This window comes from Tympanuchus pallidicinctus, unplaced genomic scaffold (genome assembly GCF_026119805.1).
Source record: "Tympanuchus pallidicinctus isolate F22 unplaced genomic scaffold, pur_lepc_1.0 scaffold5, whole genome shotgun sequence".
NCBI classification, from domain to species: Eukaryota; Metazoa; Chordata; class Aves; order Galliformes; family Phasianidae; genus Tympanuchus; species Tympanuchus pallidicinctus.
In genome coordinates, this window is record NW_026294769.1 from 22,749,670 (window position 1) to 22,769,715 (window position 20,046).

The window sequence follows — 20,046 nt, forward strand, 5'->3', positions numbered from 1 at the left end:
TACTCAATATTGTAGATACATGCGTTACACAACAACGTTGTGGATACTGGGCAAAAACATCCTATCAAATGAAGAAAAGGAACTGGCTGACAATCAACATAAGCCCAGGACAAGGCTAAGATGGAAGAGAACAAACATCTCCAACAAAATGCAAGGCAGGTCATGGTATCATACAGGCTGGAAAACACTGATGATCATCTAGTCTAGCTGTCCACCTATCACCAATATTGCCCATTAAATAATGTCACTTAGTGCCACATCTACACATTTCTTGAACATCTCCAGGAACAATGACTCCACCACTTCCCCAGGCAGCCTAATCCAGAGCCTCACCACTCTTTCTGAAATTTTCCCTAAACGCAGCCTGAACCTTCTCTATCACAAACTTGAGGCAATTCCCTCTCATTCTATCACCTTTACCTGGGGGAAGAGGCCAACACCCACCTCGCCACAACCTCCTTTCAGATTGTTGTAGAGGACAACAACATCTCCCATGTGCCTCCTCTTCTCTAGACTGATCAATTCCAGTTCCTCAGCCACTCCTCATAAGACTTGTTTCCCAAACCTTTCACAGCTTAAATTCCTTTGTTTGGACATGCTTCAGGGTCTCGATGTCTTTCTCGTCATGGGGATCTCCTGCAAACCAGCTCAGATGGGAGCTCAGGTGGGAGCTGCCTTGAAGTTCTTGATTTCTCCATATGAGGACTGGTGGTTTTATTTCAGAAACCACCTATAATTATTTAATGCTACTAATTTCCTCCAGCTTTTAGAAAGACAAAGGTGCTGCGTGCATCTTAAAACACATTGGATTCTTGTCTAGGGCTTCATTTGAAACATTTCTTACTCCGAACTCATCTATAAATAGAGTGTTGTAATACTTGTTCACGCTCAACAGAGTAGCAGCCAGTGCCTTTGGGTTCCTTAATGAAAGGGATCCCCATCGCAAAGTGACACATAACTTTTAAGAAACTTGTGGGTAAGTGCTGTTAAAGAGTTCATGTTCTTGAAAAATTACTGCCCTTGCAGTATGAAGCTTCTAAAGATCAGATGTACTGTACGTGGATTCCTAACAAATTTATGCTTATTTTAGGGTTACCTTATGGCATACAATTGTTTTTCTCCCTATTCCCTTTCTCAAATATTCCTGAAACCTTGGCAGAAAATACTCATACCAGCTAATTACTTCCTCAAATATTCCTACTTTGCAGGTAATATTGTCTTCTGTCACTTCTTTCTGAAAAAGTGTAAGCTCATTAAGATAAGTTTAAAATGAACTCCATTATTAATTAGGTGCACACCTTATAAATAAGGTAATCAAATCAATACAATTATAAGGCTAGTGCAGTAGAGGGAACTTTAGGGCCATGCACTGACATGTCCTCAGGCTGAGTAGCTAAAATATCTTGTAACCACTGTAGTTGTGTCAGTATCCCACTGGACAATACTCTCACCAAAACACTTTAATCACATTTCGCATGTATTCTTCCCTTTGTTCAGCTGTCATTTTGTATTCCTTTTTCTTGAAAGGATGTCTTAGATACTTGACTGCTGTGACTTCACTCTTGTGTTCAAATATATTAATAATACTGTGAGACTGCATCAGTGCTGTTCACAGGTGATCCTTTTGTGATTGCAATGTCCTCTTCGTCAATTCTTGCTCTTTCCTAGCGGCATAATTGGCAATTGAAAGCAATGAAGATTCCTGAGCCATAGCAGGCACACCACTTGACTTTTTCAATGCTCAGCATGTCATTCTACCCTAATGCATGTCATATATTTTTGAAACTATTACAAAAGACAAGTGCAGTCCATTCTATGGTAAGTAGCAATTACTCCATGTATTAAGAAATTCTCTCAAAACCATAAATTTATAGGTACTTGTACAGAGCCAAGATGTTTAGAGAAATTTAATAGCCACTTCCTGAAATTAAGCTATTTAGACTAAAACCTCATTAATGTTCTATTAATCTGTAGAATTTCCAGGCCTGCATTGAGCCTCCAGACTTCTTTGTGCATTTTGGGAGGCTGTTGGATGTATAATAAAAAACTGTGGTGATGGGGAGAGGACAGCTTGCATGAAGGGAAAGACATGGAAGCAAAGAAAACAAGCATGCTGTCCTGGGACTAATGGACTGTTGGCGTTAGCTTGGTGCTCTTTGCTGCTGGGCAGGGAGGGAAGCTGTTTCTGTTCAGAAGGAGACTAAGCTCCCTGAGAAGTCAGCAATTAGGGCACATCAGCTATTTAGAGAGGCCATAAGCTGGGTGGCAAAACCTTTCCGTAATGCATATCACTATTTCCTGTTAGTGTTCAGTCTCCCACAGCCCTTTCTTTAGGTCAGTGGCCCTGTTGCCTCAATGATCTCGCTCCAACTCATTTGATGCAAGGCTTGGAAAGCAAGAGGGATAAAAACAGACTGAGAGCGCCTAGATGGCTAGTATGCTATGATTTTTTACCTTGTTAAAGATTCTTACTCTAGGCACTTGGGACTCAGGCTTGAGTGAGAAGACCAACCAGTTTGATAGCTGTGAGCTGGCAGTAGAAATTGGATGCCTTTGCAACTGCAGGTAGGCAAGAGCCTGGGCATCTGGGAGACTGATATTGGGCTGGGTATCTGCACAGCGATTCTTCAGAGACAGATAGGCACCAAAGCAGTTTCAAGGATCCAAACAAGCATATTTACTACAGCTAGTGACTCATGTCCATACAGAAAGTTCAGCTTCTGATTCAGTGTTTTATTATTTTAAACTCTTAATTAAATCTCTTTGAACCTACAGGTGCAACAACTTAGTGAAGCTTATTTGTTTTCTTTTATTTGTCACAGGCTTTCATTTACCAAAAAAAAAAATAATATATAGACAAGTAATTGAACTACGAGAGGTATCTGAGGGGATTTTAATATATTTTTGGAAAGTGTAACCTGCTTTGGGCATTTTCTACTTATAGGCCTGGAACTATCATTTTGTCACCTGAAAAGATGCATCAAGATCAGTTTTCCTGGTAAATAGACCATAGTATAGTTATATATTTTAAAGTAGATGCTCATTGAAAGACTGGAAAACTTATATTCCTATTTTACTGGTTGATTTAAAATTGATTATGTGTTTACATCTATATCATGTTCTAATATAGCTAAATAATTTCTTATGGAATAGTGTTGTTTTTTTGTCAAATGACAAATACTAAGGAAAAGATATTTGGTATTGTTATAACAGTTTTGAGATATGTACTTTTTCATGATTAATGAAATATATATTAAGGATCCTCATATATTTTCATAGCTGCCAGTGAGATAGCCAAACATTTACACATTTCAAATATGAGGATGTTGATTGTATTGACTTGTATTGACTTACTAATGAATCCATCATAATAATTTCAACAACTCTTGTCCAGAATAACTGCTGGTACACAGATTCTTTGCTTTAGTTTCTATGAAATTATTTCACTAGACATGAGCTTAACTTATGCTTACTAATTGTTTCATGATAAGTTAGGCTGTTTCATTCTTAAGGAACTGACTAGAATCCAGCTAGAATCCAGGCAGTTATCCAAATCACCAAACTTCAGTCATTCTGTAATTTTCCTATCAATTAATTGTTCTTGTTCTTTATTTTTTTTTAATCCAAATTAGCATAACTTCATCTGGAGGGATTTTAGTAGTATTTCATGGATTTAATTTTCAGAGTGAAAGGCATAAGGAGGATAAGAAACAATTGTTAAAAATGCTTATTCTTGTTTTAGTAGAGGAAATTTAAATCCATCTCTCCTATTTGCAGCTGATGTCCTCATCATTGAGTAAGCAGAGAGAACAGTCTTGTTTTGTATTCTTGTATTAAATATGTCTGGGATGTAAATAAAACAATTTACTTTGTATCAAAATATGTAAATGTTTTCTGTTCACGGAAGCTCTTGGAAAACTTCAGATGCTTTTCAGAACTTTTGGGGAAGGAAAGAGTAAAGGAACAAGCTGAGAAACTGTCTGTGTGCTTTCAAGTAAATATGCACAAAGCATAAATAAATTCTGTAGCTTTTAGATTAAACTTTAATGTCCACTTCAAAAACGTTTAATGCAGCTCCTCTGTTTCTTTTACAGTTTGGTTGAAAAGTTTGCAACCGTTTTTTATACTGTGATCTCCACTTAGAGGTAGAGCAGAGTACTCAGACTTTCTGGAAGCTGGGATTTTTGTTTATATTATAATAAAAATGTCCACTAGAGTTTTAATAAAGAGAGTTTAAATTCAGCTTGAGTCCAGTGCTCTTCACTGTTTTCCTATGGGTGTCTGGCCATTGGGTGCTGAGACTTATGGGAATTGTGAATGGATAAAAATTACAGCTTGTGCTGAACTGTGTTCAGAATCACCCTGGTCTTGAAATATTTTTGAGAAACTCCGAGCTGTGACATGTTGAGAGTTCCATGCTACAGGTGAAGTACAAAATCTCTCCTTCCCTTCAGCCACAGGACTCTCCCTAATAATGCTGGAAGTGAAAATGAATCATTTATGAGCATCAGTAGACACATGGGTGGGGCCTCTTTGTAAACTGGTATTTTGTTGATGCAATAAGTGTGACAGCCTTTTAGTTGTGAATATAAATGTTACTGAGAGGAAATTAGGTTGGTTCGCAGAGGAGATCAGACAGACTTTTCGGTGCTTCTTGCTGAGGAGCAGGTACCTCTGTCACTGCTGCGCTTCAGATACCAGTACATGTAGAAGGAAAATGGAAGGTGAGTGCTTCAAAACTTTACTATCACTTGACTCAGGACTGAGAATGGAATTAGTCAGGTGTGGGTATATAGTAAAAAATTACCTACTACTGCTACGGAACCAAGCCAAGAAAATACTTCTATGGTTTAGACTTTTTAATATGAGAACTTAGAAAAAAAGCAACTGCTGGGAAAAGAAGAAAAAAAAAAAAAAAAAAAAAAGAAAGAAAAGATAAAAACACCCCTTTTTCCTAAAATAGAAAATCTATTAAAAAAAAAAAAAAATATGGAGAAAAACTAGTGAAACAGTCTTCTCTGAGAATGAAAAATAGTATATTTTACTTCCAGCATAAAACACAAAGTTCTACTTTCCACTACTCTAGTGCTAGGATCAATCTGAAGTACAGTTTCTGGAATTAATGCCAAATGTGAATTGATAGAGGGAACTGGGTGACTGGTATTAAGGGTTTCTATCACAGAACAAAAACCTAACTGAGATATGAAATTGATTAGCCTTTAGTATTTTCTCTGAGCTGACTTTGCTAAAGAAGGCTTCTTTGTGATCCATTTGTGATAATTAACTCTGATAAGTAACCTGTGGGCTGACTTTAGACAACATCTTTGGGAACATGTAATATCTCAGCTCCCTGATGTTCCAGTTTAGCTGGATTCATGAGTCAATGAAATGTAGTTGTCTTGTTCTATAAAACCCTCCAGAGGATAGGTGAGGATCTATTAGGTTCTTTCAGTCAGCATTCATGACCACAGGAATTTGTCATGTGTGCTGTAAGCACTTTTAATCTTTTCTGTTCAACCAGAACACTTTGCTAATGAGACAGCTCTCATTAAGATACAAGATTTTCAGTGATTCTGTTACTCTTTCTTGTTCAGCAGGTATGATGCACTCATGCACCACAGTGACGCAATGCATTTCCCTGTGTGTGTTTTTTTGTTGTTGTTTGGGGCTTTTTGGAGCGGGTGTTTTTTTTGTTGTTGTTTTTTCATATGGTTTGAATAGTGTGCATTCTTTCACTTTGGCAATGCCTATGTTGCTTTCTTTGTTATTTTTGCTGAAAAGCTAAGTGACCAATTCAGTATCAAAATCAATGGTGAATGAAATATCTAATGATTTTGTTTTAAGGAAAAAAATCAATTTTTTCTCCCCCAGACCTTCCTTCTCCAATTCATTTCAATTATGATTTACTTCAGGATGTGATGCTGATAAATCCCACTGGATTGTGTTAGAAGTACCCATGTTCCACAGACTTAGCTTTAAGTCTTCTTGTATGTGAATACACCCTTGATTCCATGTGGGAAAAATGAGTCTGTTCAACTTAGTGACAATTTACCTATAGAAGTTAGTTTGCTTGTTCTACAACTTCAGCAGACCAAACTTCACCTTTCAGAATTAAAATAGCATCCAAGTCTTTGTAGTTCATTGAGCTCAATTTTTGAAACTGCTGAGAATTTTTGGCTCCCCTTGTCTCCAATTAGCCTGAAACATTTTTGAAAATCACATGTTCTATGTAAATAAGTAAAAAAGAATGTTGCTACCCATCCTTCTGGCACCAGATCATAATTACCCCTAGGAAATGACTGATATCTAGACAGGATGCCTGAGATGGGTGATACAAGATTTTTGTCAAGACAATCTTAGCATTTGAAATAGGCTGTCAGTAATTTTTAAAAACCGTAATTTGTGAATATCTCCTTCTCCATTCATTTCCTCAAAGATGTCTTGATTTGGGTAATAAAATGAATGTATCCAAACTTTTTACGATTCAGAGAAATATAGATAGAAGCATGTACATATGCATGCCCATTCAATATTATTTGAAACTTGGAGGTGATATTTATTCGTATTTTTTCATAATTGATTTGGAGTACCATTTAATCTTTCAAACACATGTATTTCTGATTTTCATTTATTCCGTTTATTATTTTATTATTTGTATAAATGCCAACTCTCAATTGATGGCATGTAAAAAAAGTTTGCTGTTTAGCTGTGGTTGAAATATAATATAAATTCTATTTTAGAAGGTGGGATATTGTCAGTTAGTGAGACTATTACAATACAAAACCAATCTTTTGAGTAGAGATAAAAAAAACAACCTTTAACATTAGTTATTTATAAAGCGCAGAGGTGCTATAGAAAAGAAGTGAAACTTGTAGCACAGCTTTATAAATCAAAGCATTATACAAGTTTCTACCTGCAAGCAGAGGAAGCAGTGAACTTCTAAGGACACTTTTATGAATGTGTATCTCATTATATAGTTTTGCAGCATTGCTGAGATTTGAACAAACTCTTTACTGTTTTTTTTTTTTTGTTTGTTTGTTTTTATCAAAGCTATTATCTCTTTCATCTTTATCTCTTTATCTCCTGTTTCACACAATCTTGACCTCATCCTGTGATGAGGTCATCATCAGATCACCTCACTTGTCATTTTTTTCCTTTATGTTTCTTCCTCCATCTTGCAGTCATTGAACTTGGAGATGTCGACCTGAACTGTCCTTCCAACTGCCAAATTCATAACACCCATTTCTTCGGAACTGACAGACAGATAATAAGGAGAGGGCAAGCCTTCAACTTCTATGCAAGTTTCCATAATCGGGAATGGGATGATTCCGTGGATCAGGCTACTTTCACCGTGGAGACAGGTAGTCACTTCCAAAATCTCTATAGGTTTTCTCAGTCATTTTCTGCTATATTATATTTACCATATTCTTCAGTGATAAATACTATCTGCTCATTCACCTTCTATGTGAACAGCAGACAGTCCTCTAGCTTCGGCGGTGCTTCTACTGTGTAAAGTTCTCTCACTCTGTAAGAAAGTGACAAGTGAAAAAGAAATCCATGTTTGGGAGTTTTGCATTGCAAATGATTGCTAAACAAATTACTTGTCTTTTGCATGTGCTTTGTTTACCCTGATTGAAGATGTTTTTATTTTCCTGAACAGGCCTCAGGCCTTGCGAGTCAAATGAGACGAAATGCACCTTCCCAATGGGTAGATGTTTAGATCAAACCTGCTGGAGTGCTTCCTACAAAACTCATCAGCCAAAATGCATCAACATCAGTGTGTTTCCTCCCTCCAATGCCTGCCTTGGCCGTTACATTCTCAACATGCAGATCACTTCTTGTGGTCATACATACCAGCGTTGTCTTGGAGATTTTTATGTCCTTTTTAACCCATGGTGTGCAGGTGAGAAATCCTGTGATATTGAGGTAGTTTTAAGAGAAATGCTAGTGCTGAGTAAAACTGCTGAAAATATGAATTACTTAAGTGGTGAATAAAGGATAGAATCACAGAAAGCATATGAAACAGAGAGCAATTTACTTTTGTGTGTTTGGTTTTTTTTCCTCCTGAATGTTCAAAGTTGTCTTAAGCCAGTGTTTTGATTTGGCTACAGCAGAGATGTAGTATAATTTTTTTTTCTCCACTTTTGCAGTAGCTTGGCAGGAAAAGAGGCAATGTGTACAAACTGAAACAAAACAAATTCCACCAGGAAACACCTTTTACTGTGCAGGCGACTGAAGTAGGTTGCCCAGAGAGGTTGTAAAGTCTCCCTCCGTGGAGACAGAGATATTTAAAAGCCATCTGGACATAGTTTTAGGTAACCAGCTCTACCTGTCCCTTGTTAAGCAGAGAGTTGGTCAGATAATTTCCAGAGATCCCTTGCAATCTCAGCTACTCCATGATTCTCTGAAATCTGAGATATCACCACACAATAATACAATACAGATATGAATGAAATTCTGTAAGTCCAGTCTGAGCGGCAACAAACTGTGGAATTTGTAGAACCTTGCCAAAATAATTACATGGCAAATATTTATATTGTCCATTGATTTGATCAGAATTACACACCCAACTCTAACTGCACAATGCTTTACTCCTAGAACTGCTTAGTATGAAGAAAATTTACAAGTCTGTGATTTGCGTGTATCACAGAAAATGAGACCTAATAAAGGGAAAATGAAGTAGTAAATAAAAATGGATTTAACAGGATTAAAAGTATAGCTTTAAAACAAATAGGAAAAGAAAGAACTTCCAGTGAAATAGATATAAAAGAGTTAAAAAAGAACCTATAATCTGATAGATCTTGCATTTTTTCCAGATGACCCTGTATACCTGGACAATCAGGCCCAAAGAGAAGAATATATTCTCAACGAACATGGCATACTGTATGAAGGAGTTCATAAACATATTACCTCTAGACCATGGCACTTTGGACAGGTACATTTTTAAGATTTGTTCAGAAGCAGCCATCCACATACGTACAAATGAAATGTTATCTATATTTTTTCAGATATATATGCTGATTGTGTGCAAATTTTTGCTGTAAGCAAAACAACTGCAAGGATGCCTTGAAAAAAGAGAAGCAGAAAATTGTGCATGTGAATAAAAAATGATTCCATTAATTAAAAATAAGCAAACCCTAATATGATTTTAGAAGAGATCATATTTGAAATTCCTTCAAAGATTTGATTTTAGAAGGTGATACTGGAGAGAAGACAAAAACTGCAGTACTGACCAGAAAAATACCTTTTCAATGTTAGAGTATCATGTCTGTCTTAACTTCTCTTTTGGCAGTTTGAAGATGGGATTCTGGACATCTGCTTAAAGATTTTAGACATGGGTGCAAGTTATCATCATGGTTCTGATCGAGACCATTGCTGGCGCAATGACCCTGTGCACGTCAGCATGGTGGTAAACCACATGGTAAGATCTAGTGGTGCAAGACCTCTTAATAGATGTGATCACACTGCATTTTTTTAATAGAAAGATAAATTGCACTATAATTTAGCGCAGCAAAGAAAATCCTGTTTTTGTGCTTAGATGCACAGGAAAAATTAACTTGTAACATTGATCTTCAATATTTCTGTGAGATGCTTAGAGAGCGAAGAGATGGCCCAGTACTTGAAAAGACTGCCTTTCTTTTTCTCTTTTTAGATAAGCAGCCATACCACTAACAGTATCATGAAGATTCCAGAAAACAATGATTACCTGAAGGGAACAAAACCATTTTCCTGGAATGGAAGCGTCCCTATTCTTCAGCAGTGGTACAACGGTAGATGCAGACCTGTCAGATACGGGTACTGTGGGTCTCTTGCTTCAGTAATGTGCACAGGTATATTTCAGCCTGCTTTTACCTATCTATCCAAAATGAGAGAAAGAAAACTGGATCAGAAAACTCTGATCCCAAAACTACTGCAAGCATATTACTCATAAATGTTTTACTAGAAATGAAATTGAGTATTTTATCTTCTTTTGATATGGAATGTCTGCCTTCATAGTGTTTATTATAAACCTGCTGCTTTCTTATAAGCTGTGAAGATTTAAAGAAATGATAGTGTCTTTTCTTGGATCCTTATGGAAAGTAACTCTCTCTACTGCATCTTTTATTAAAACGCGGAGCAAATGCAGCTTCATGGAAGCAAAAATTTATCCTTAGAAGAGGCTTGAGGGATGACTAAAAACACAGATCATGAACAAGATCTCTAGCACTGTCTCCTACAAAACATAAAAGCAGTAATCTACAGTCTTTTTACGCTACAAGTAAGGAGGCAACAGTAAGCTATATGATAAAGATGGGAAAAAAAATTAAAACATTACAGTATTTGCTTATTGAACATGTTTCTGCAATGAAGAAAATTAGGTTGATGCTCTACAAGCAAATCTATAAACACTACACTCTGTTTGTCATAGGCATGGACATTTTTACTGGTGTTTTATTAATGCAGGATCTCAAAATATTTCTGAATTTACAGCAGCTGTTGTTTGTTTGTTTGTTTGTTTGTTTTTTAAATCTGGAAGAGTGATAAGCCATTCCTTCCTGGTAGGGTCTTTAAAATTACTTTTCAGACACTGACAAGAAGTTTTGAAAACAGAATCACTACATCAAATATTACCTCATATACACTGTGTACAAATACATTGCAACATATGATGGCAAAGTAGAATATGGGAGAGTCATTTATAAAATAAGTAAAGGACATTACTATTTATGATGACTTATGAAGACTTTTTTCCTTATAGTGATGAGGTGTTTGGGAATTCCAAGCCGTGTTGTCACGAACTTCTGTTTTCCATGCTCTAATGAGAATCCTCTTGGTATCAATGAGATTTTTGACTGTACAGGAAAAAACCTCTGTGGCAAGGACAAGCTATGGTAAATAAGAAATAAATAATAAGCTCCTTTGGTTTTGTCAAAAACTAAGTGATAGAAAGACTTGAGTAAATCTAGCAGTTTGGAGTATCTATTTCTTTGATGTAGCATAGCTGATCATTTCCTATCAATGCATTTCAGAAGCATACAATTACTGAAGAGGCACACTTTTGAGAATTGATGCTACCTGCTTATACTTTCAGTTGAAAGAAGAAGCCATCTCTCTTATCTGTAAAAATACAAAGTAGATCATGAAATGGAAATCGTTATCATTAGTAACAATCACTTAGTTGAGATTTAAGTTGTCTTTCTGAGGTTTCTTAGTGTGGATTGCTTCATTCTTGTTAATGTTTTGATTCATGTTCATGTAACTACGACATTACAATTCGGCTCAACGATATTCTTTTCACCCTTGGCCTGCAAGTTCATAGTTTTAACTGTACTTGAATTTTGCTTGTATCTAAGTTTCACCCATAAGAACTTTCAATGTGTTTTTTCTTTTTTTGACCTTTCCCATGTGAAAAAGATAAGATCAAACCAAAATGCCAAAGCAGTGAGATCCTATTGTAGCAGTTAAATCTTAAGGATTTGTTCTTTGTTAATCTATTAAAAAGCCTAGGACAGTGTGTGCCTTTTCTCTAAAGAATCAGGTAGAAAACAATAGGAAAATAGACTATTTAAACAAAAGAACTGTGCTGATACATTCTAAAAAGAAAAAAGAAAAAAAAAAGGGCTATAAAAAGCTTTTTTTTCAAGCAGATCTGCAGGTTCTTGGTACAAATTTTCATTCTTAAGTATATAAAGAAAAGCAAATAACTCCTGTCCCCTGATGTCAATAACAGTGCTAAGGCAGAGCTATTAATTTGCTTAGAAAATTCTCTCTACTATGGTCTTCCTCCATAGCAAAGCACGGAAAATAACGATGAGTTTATTTTAATCCTATATTCCTACATTCTACAGGCGGTACCACTGCTGGAATGAATCTTGGATGGCTCGTAGAGATCTAAATCAATGCTGTGGTGATTGGCAGTGTCTGGATCCAACACCTCTGGAAACAGGCAGAGGTAACTGAAAGTTTGCTATAATTGTCAGCTTTTCATCAGCTTATGTTTCTGAGTTTCTGTACAACTCAAGTTACATCCTGCTATAATATTATTATTTGCTGGCTTAGGCTCAGCTTGCAGTGGTCCTACTTGGGTTCGAAGCATCAGAGAAGGAGACCTGGACTTGGACTACGATGGTCATTACATGTTTTCTCGGCTGAACTCAAACTATGCTGGATGGCTTTCTCAAAACAATGCCAAAAAAACAAAAGTTTTCTGTGACACTTGGCCATGTGGACAACAACTAATTACCAAGAGTGTTGGCAGTGAGCAATTTGAAGACATCACTGGGAATTACAAGTATGAACTAGGTATGAATTGTCTTTGATGGGATTAGAGGATATTTATAATGCTAATCAAAACTATCAATATAATTTGTAGTTACTAGAACTATCTAAAAAAATTATTTATTTACTAACATATTGAGAAAGTGGAAGATGTCTTTCTCTTCATACAATATCTAAGCATATTTAGATGAATAAAACCAAACAAATAGCAGTTATTTCCATTTAATCCCATTGCTCTTGTGCACATGCTTTGGTCTCACCTGTATTCTAGTTTTGAATATTAGCGGATTTTAGACAATCTAAAAGACTTAGATTCTTTTAAAATCAAGATTAACTTGCTTTGCTTCATACGCACTTCCATGTCAGAAGCCATTCTGTTGGATTGCCCTTCAGCTGCCATTTGTCCCATGGCAACAAAATAGAACAGGATATTGATGGTAAGGTTCAACCTCTACTGCCATACCACATCTGCCTCTGACACTGTGGGCTAACATCATGAAACAGGAGGCATTACTTTTAGAGGCCTTCAATTCTTCTGTGAACTCAGACTACTGTAGTTTGTGGTTTCATTTTCCGTTGCATTTTTTTCTGTGCCAGACTACTACATTATGTTTCAGGAAAGAAGAGGAATAAATTTGATTATATTTATTATTTAGGCAGATATGACTTCCAGTGGACTCATTATCATATATCTCCTTCAACAGGTTCTGTGAAAAGCAAAGAAGCCTATTATCGAGCTTACAGAAGAATTCACCCAGGGTACTGCAATGCTTCCAACTGTCATATAGACAGAGAGTTATCATCTCTGAAAAACCCATTTTTGAGTGATAGTGGTATTAACACAAGGCTAAAGATGGCTAACTGCCCAATGTATGGTGAAGATGTCCAACTACTCTGGTTGCTTGAAAATTTGCGTAGTGAACCCAAAAACCTGAAGTTTAATTTGTGTGCACAGATAATAACATACAATGGTTGCCCAATGGATCAATTTTGGAAAGATAGTGTGACCGTTGCATTAGGTCCAAGGGAAGGTAAGAAGGTGGATTTGTCTACTGTTCTTCTGTCCTCTCTTCTTTTCTGGAGACAGATAGCTTCTTTTGAGGGTTAGTGGAGACTTCTAAGTGCTGGTAAGAAATGAAATTAATATGCTATTAAATACTGACAGGCAAATTGTCTTAGAACAATCAATTATGAATCACTGCTATGCTACATACAGAGTAACAGGCTAATTGTAGTCCTTACCTAATTTCTCTAGGTTTAAAGATACTGATGATCATTTTAAGTTCAAATCTATATGATATATTCAACACACAAATGAATTGGTTGTGTTTATAATAGGTTTATCATAAACAGGGACTTGGATCTTGACAATATTTGAGGTCCATTCTAACCTAAGGCATTCTATGGTTTATAGATTTCCTTTGGCCAGAATATATTAGCCAGAGTAAAACATGTAATTGAGCACTGAATTGATTATTTCCAGACACATTGGATGCTGGGGAGTGCAAAGTCATGTTACAGCATAAGCAGTTGTTTCAACAGTTATCTCTCGTGTTTCATAGCGAAGAAAGACCCCTTTACTTAAGTCACTTATCACTTATCACTATAAGTTTTTGTTTCTGATATTTATATTCTCCTTTATCAACCTCTAATTCGCCTATATTGCAATTACTGCTTTAAGAATTACACAGGAATTAAAGTTCCAAAATTTAAATAAATAAACATTTCTTTGTAACTGCATTAGTATAGTTATAATAATTAAAAAGAGTGCAGCTATATGATGAAAGCAGCAAAAAAGATTTCCCAAGCCAGGAAAATTTATGTCTTATTTCAAAAATGCTGCAACAACTCAGTTTTTAATTAAACTATTGTCATTGCTACTTAAACTTCATGAGTAAGGAAAGTACAAATATTAGACAAATTAATAATAATAATGATTATCTTTTTCTGTAGTGAAAAAAATTCCACTGTGTGTATCATATAGTCAATATGGACCTTATCTCAGTGATCACAACATTATAAAAGTGGTTGCTGTCTCAGATCCAGAGTGTGGAGAAGTTCTGATGGTGAGCAGAGATATCGTGATCAACAGGCCACCTGTTATTGTTAAGGTAAAGAGCTTTAATTGTGAGCTTTATGACCTAAGGAACATTTAGGGATTTTTACTGTCTGCTTCCTAGGTATAATGCAGAGAAATTTCTTGGTTCTTTTGTTTTTTTTAGCAGGATCGTTGTGATTTTATATTTACTTAGAGTGAAGCCTAGAGAAAGAAGGGGGAATAATCTCTGCTTTTGATCTCATTAATTTAACTTCATGCTAATTTTTTTAGGATGTATATGCCTATATATATATATTTATATATATTTTTTCTTTTAACTAGCTATTGAGTCAGCCTAGGCTGAAAGTACCGTGTACAGCAGAGATCTCCTTCTGCAATCCTCTCCAGGAAGATATGAAGAACTGCATAATGACTTTAGAAGGCTGTGGTTTATTCAAAGAGCCAATGACCATTGAGTAAGATCATAAATTATTTAAATGGGGTAATATTAAGAGTTGACTGAGGTCTGTTAGGTCAGCATATTTTTGAGGAAGATGATAATTCTTACATTTTTTGTGTGTAGGACCTGAACAGGACTATATGTTCCTTACTACCTTGAGATTCCATTAGAAAACTCACTCCTCCTGAAATGATTGGAGTATTTAGAATTAGTAATATATAATGCTGCTTCATTTTCACTACAATTTAATCTGTGCAAGTTAAAAATTTCTATCTGAAGGGGAATGCACTGTTTTCTTCATAAGCGATTTTAGCTATGTACCCCAGCCCTTATAATAGCACTGAGTTTACAAAGAAGTCCTCTAAATATTCATGAACTCGTATCATATGCGTAAACAATTAGAAAAAGACGGTGAAAAACAGCAGTGTGCATTCTAAGCTCACAACATGTTAATCACAGGAAACTGCAAATTTCCAGTATGCTCTAACGTCCTAGGAAGAGGAGCTGTTCATTAATATGCATTGCTCTTCGTCATGACAAGGACAACTGACAGAAGTATGACTAGTTTCAAGGGGAAGCAATTAGAAATTCTTCTCACTGAATGATAATGAACTCAATGCCACAGAGCTCCCTGATCCAACTTCAATGACTGGAAAAGGGAAGAAGCAAATACATCTTTGAGGTAGAAGGATACTGTGTTTTTGAAGAATTAAAGAATCTTACATATTCACAGAGAGTATCATGAATGGGTTTACAGTTCCAGAACTGACTATGGGAGTTTTCCATGGGGTAGAAGTAACCAATCCCTTTTCGAGACAGAAGGAAATGGTTACTGCTCTACTCAGAAAGATTTTTGGGGAGTAAGGCAAGAAGAGCAAACTGGTCATAGCAAATCAGAGCTAATAATGTGAGGTTATCTTCAAGTGCTTCAGGTCTCTGAGCTTTCTGGGATCCTAATTCTTTCCCTTCTGTTGGTGCAGTTTGGGAACGCTGGCTTCCAATCAGCAGGCACGGACCATCGTGGAGTTCACACCATACAGGTTGGGCAGCCACCGGCTCCTAGCCAACCTTGGATGCCACAAGTTTGCCTACTGCAAAGGATGTGCCAAGGCTGAAGTGTGTAACCACGTGGGGCAGAACAGCTCCCTGCCTGTGAACCAGAATGGGTCACTGTCGGTCTGTGAGAACGGGTCCCTGCCTGTTAATAGCTCTGGGGTGGCCCCTGCAGGGGAGCCTGGGCTCAACTCCACATGTGAATACATATGTATCCCTGTGTGCAACCCAAACTGCAATCCTGGGGGACCACCTGTGTTCGACTTCGTGTACCTTCCTGCAGGCCATCCCTTATGCAACTCCATCGGCAATCCAGGCTTCAACCCAAACTTCAATGCTATGTTTGACCCTGGGTGTGATCCTGGCTTCCGTGTTATATGTGAGACCGTGCCTCCTGCTACATGTACCCAGATGCCTCCAACAGTATACAGCTCCATGCCTGTCACAACATCCAACCCTGCAGGCCCCCCTATGCCTCATGTGGTGTTTGAGACGGGGTCTGCTCCTACACAGCAACCTGGAGGCGGAGGGGGGCCCATGCCTTATTCTGTCTCTGTCCCAGCAAACAATGCGGTGAGTGCCCTGTTGACCCACTTCATGGCCGGCTCCAGTCCTACCACAGCAACCCAGGGAATTCCCACCCATCTGCCATCACACCCTGTGTGCTCTCCAGTCGCCCATGCTGTCAGCAGTTCCATGCCACCGCCAGCAGCCATTACAGTGCCTGCGGCCTCCCTCTCTCATGTTGTTTGTGGCTCTGCACCCTCTCCCATTGCCCAGCCTCTCTGTGGCTCTATAGCCACTCTACCACCCCAGCCCCTGAGCACCCCAGTAGCCCATGCTGTGTGCTCCCCAGCCCCTTGCCCTGCGGCTTCTCCACTACCCCGTGCTGCACGTAGCTCTACTCCTGTGGGGCTGCACGTGGCAGGCTCCCCAGCCCCCCGTCCTGTGGGACCCCCAGCAGCCCACTCACTGTGCTCCCCAGCCTCCCGTCCTGTGGGACCCCCGGCAGCCCACTCACTGTGCTCCCCTGCCTCCATCTCAGTAGGAGCTACAGGAGTCCGCTCTGCGAGCTCACCAACCCCTTGCCCCGAAGACTCATCGGCCACTTGCTACACATCCCCCCCAACTCCTCAGCCTCTGGCAGCTGCCACTGCCCGCTCCCTCTGCAACCCTGCCTCTCATTCCATCTCCCGGGTCGTTTGCACTCCGGGGTCTCGCTCTGTCTGTGGCCCTCAGTGGGGACCTTCCAGTAACACCACCACTACCACCACCACCCGCTCAGGCTCCCTGTCCATGTGGCCTCCAACTTCCCGCTCGACATGGAACCTCACAGGGTGCTCAAGCTACATCCCCTTCTCCCGCGGCTCCTACAACACGCTCTCAGGCCCTCCCTATAGCTCCTTGTCTCGATCCTTCAACACTTTGTCCCGCTCAGCCTACAATACCCTGCCCCGCTCTACCTCTCCCTCTGCCTATGCCACCCTGCCGCGCTCCACCTTGCGCCCAACTGGCAGTGCTCTGACCCGCTCTGGGGCCCATACCCCTTGGAGCTCCAATAACAGGAGCACTCTCTCTTACTTCAAACGCAAATATCTGTAATTGAGAGCAATATGCTGGGGAAGAACCAAAGCGAGTTAACTACAGCCTGCACACAGGTGCTTTGACAAAAGGTTAGAAAAGGATGATGGAGAGCTGCCTGCATAGTCCTGAATATTTATCCATGCAGTTGAGATGTGTTGGAAAGCAGGCTGCTAGCCAACAGCCAAGAGGTGCATTTGATACAATGTCCATTTTCCTTGAGATATGGTCCGGTGGAACTGACAAATGAACGTGCTCTCCCCTGGAACCTTAGCGACAACAGTAGTACACTGCAGGTAATCGGACTAGATTGCTCAGTCAGGCTCTTTTATAAATGATCTGCTTTCACTCTCTCTCTTCTTGATTTCCTGCACTGTGTATTTCTCAAATCTCCTTGGCTACAGCCCTCTTAGCAAATCTGTCTCCCTGCATAAGATGCACTTTCCTTAGTTCTGCTATCACAGCAATGATTGCAGAGCCACCTGCCCAACACCCCTTGGCCCTCCAGTCCTGATATTGTCTTGACTGAGATCAGTTCTGCATGCAGTCAAATTTCCTCAGTTTTGAGGCAATGAGAACTGTGGAAGTAATGAAACAACTAAATTGGAGCAAATCAACCTGAGTGCTCAAGAAAACAAAACAAAACAAATCAATTATAATAGATCTGGTATTACTATTCTATATATATTACTGGTTCAGTATCAGGACAAAAGGCCAGAGTAGAAAAGCTCAATGAATGTCTAATGCCAATTTATTGGCTTTCACAGCTGTTTTTTGTACAGCATATCTCAAATTTTTCTTTTATATATTGCAGCATTTAACCCCATGGGAAATTCTCTAATTTCAAGCCTGTGCTTTCGTTATTCAATACAGCTTTTGTTTTTGAGAACTTTTGTTGACAGACTGAAATTAGAGAAGGAGGCATCCTTTCTTTTCAACACTCAGCCCTCCCAAATGAACAATTAAATGAAAGAAAATGTATTAAAACTTATTTGGTTAATTGGTATGATTTCAGTACTAACCTTCTCCCACTTTTTCTAGAATCAAAATAACATATTCTCATAAAAGAACTGTCCTAAATTTTGCCTTTCCTTTGTCTGTTCTTCACAAGAGCTTTGGGTTTGCTGACACATCTCCCATCCCTCCATTGTTTTCCTCTATTGCTCCATTATTTTTAGTAGGAAGCATTAGTGGGGTCTTCTGGTAAAATAATTTTGCTGGTACTGTAGAATTTTCAGTAATGTAGCAGTAGTATCTCAGTAGTTCACACACCTATGCTTTGTGATGAGATTGAGCTATGGGAAATTTGAAAAGATGTGGTGTCAAATGCTAGCTATGAATGTATCAGCTGTGTCAATTACTTAACAATTCTGAGTATGGTAGAAATCTTTACCTGGAAACTGTAGTGCAGTGGTCACAGTCCTGTGACTTGTTTTTTATACAATTTCATTTGCTGACAATACATTTGCCTGACAATAAAAATAGAAATTTAGAAGGAAAAACATAATAATGTAATTGTCTTGGTATTTGGTTACTTTTTGGTTTGTTGTTGTTGTTTTCTTGTAATAACTTTTCAGACTTGGGGGAAAATTTCTCCAGATGCACTTCAGTGTGCAATCTTCTTTCCACTCTGTGTCCTTTTTCTTCATGTCAAGTCCAAAAGCAAGGCTGCAAAATAGGTTCTGAAGTGAAAAGAAATTCTTATTTTACCTTAAATACTCATTCTGACATTTAGAGAAACAAAACAAAACAAAACAAAAAAACAAAACAAAAAAGAAAAAAACAACCAAACCAAACAAAAACAAACAAAAAAGCCATCCTTATTCAGTAAAGCTTTCAGCTTTTAGATTTTCCCTTTGCTTTCATGATTTGCAAAACTTGTCATCCACAGTGGGGCCAAACTGAACAAAACAAGGTGTAAGAATTTGTTTCTTCATGCTGATAGTAATTTGCAATGACATCATTATGGAATACCACTTCACATCTGTTTTCCTAGTCATGTTTCAATGATCTTTAAGGTCTTTTAGAACCTAAGCATCTCTATGATTCTACGATTCTTATTTTTCTCTTTTATAAGAAGGAGCATGAATCCATGTGCCAGGAATTCCAAAGATTTGTTCCCAACCTTTCAATGTCACTAGACTCTTCAATGTTTGCAAACTTTACTCCCCAACCCTTTTTATACATGCCAAACCGTATTTTTTTTGAAAATATATCGAGTTCATTATAACTAGAGCCACAGAAGATAAAAGAAATCTTTCAAAGTTCAAAATGATTCTAATACTTACAAAATTATCTACAGTGTGTTAGTAACAGGCTTCAGTCTCCTAGGAAGGTCAATTTCACTGCTACATTCGATTCAGGGAAAGAAAAAAACAAACAAAATATACCAAAAAGTGTATACCAATAACTTCTGCAATGCAATCTGATAGTGACTTCCTCCAGTGAAGAGGAAGCATGACAGCTACCATCCTCAGATATTGAATACAGAAAGAATAGTTTTCAAATATTCAGGAGAATATTTCCAATTTCAAACTCAATTCAGGCGTTTTACTTAAATGCTTGAGCAAAATTTATTCACTTGTTTTTAGGTCAGTGTAGATGAAAAAAATGCTATTTTCTATACATCATTGTAGTTGCCCCATCTATGTTTTAG

General features: G+C 38.0%; 2 protein-coding genes across 6 annotated transcripts in view; both read left to right on the forward strand.

Annotated features, from left to right (window-relative positions):
- TMX3 (thioredoxin related transmembrane protein 3) overlaps positions 1–20,046 on the forward strand; it is a 535,825-nt gene that overhangs the window by 44,647 nt on the left and 471,132 nt on the right. The window contains exon 17 of one of the 3 annotated variants that reach the window (XM_052704704.1): positions 16–3,880. The exons of the other annotated variants lie outside the window; for them this stretch is intronic. The gene's annotated coding sequence lies outside the window, so the exon portion shown is untranslated. Of the gene's footprint in view, positions 1–15; positions 3,881–20,046 lie in introns of those variants that run through there. 3 annotated transcript variants of the gene reach the window in all.
- LOC128091498 (protein-glutamine gamma-glutamyltransferase 5-like) lies at positions 2,912–18,880 on the forward strand. Of its 3 annotated transcripts, XM_052704699.1 has the most exons (14): positions 2,912–2,998; positions 4,095–4,724; positions 7,182–7,361; positions 7,661–7,903; positions 8,817–8,935; positions 9,293–9,421; positions 9,653–9,830; positions 10,739–10,871; positions 11,829–11,932; positions 12,040–12,282; positions 12,963–13,289; positions 14,212–14,369; positions 14,639–14,772; positions 15,737–18,880. In XM_052704699.1, exons 2-14 carry the CDS (start codon positions 4,718–4,720, stop codon positions 17,409–17,411), a joined length of 3,630 nt encoding a protein of 1,209 aa, XP_052560659.1. In that variant the 5' UTR covers positions 2,912–2,998; positions 4,095–4,717; the 3' UTR covers positions 17,412–18,880. The 3 variants fall into 3 exon arrangements, with proteins under 3 accessions (XP_052560659.1, XP_052560658.1, XP_052560657.1); XM_052704698.1 differs by lacking the exon at positions 2,912–2,998 and having other exon boundaries at positions 3,994–4,724; XM_052704697.1 differs by lacking the exons at positions 2,912–2,998; positions 4,095–4,724 and having other exon boundaries at positions 5,104–7,361.

What these genes read in the sequence shown, in the direction of transcription:
- LOC128091498 (XM_052704697.1), top strand. Translation starts at nt 7,115, where the DNA reads ATGAGGTCATCATCAGATCACCTCACTTGTCATTTTTTTCCTTTATGT. An exon ending in TGCTTCAGTAATGTGCACAG is followed by an intron (nt 9,831 to 10,738) that starts GTATATTTCAGC and finishes TTTTCCTTATAG; the next exon opens with TGATGAGGTGTTTGGGAATT. An exon ending in AAAGAGCCAATGACCATTGA is followed by an intron (nt 14,773 to 15,736) that starts GTAAGATCATAA and finishes CTGTTGGTGCAG; the next exon opens with TTTGGGAACGCTGGCTTCCA.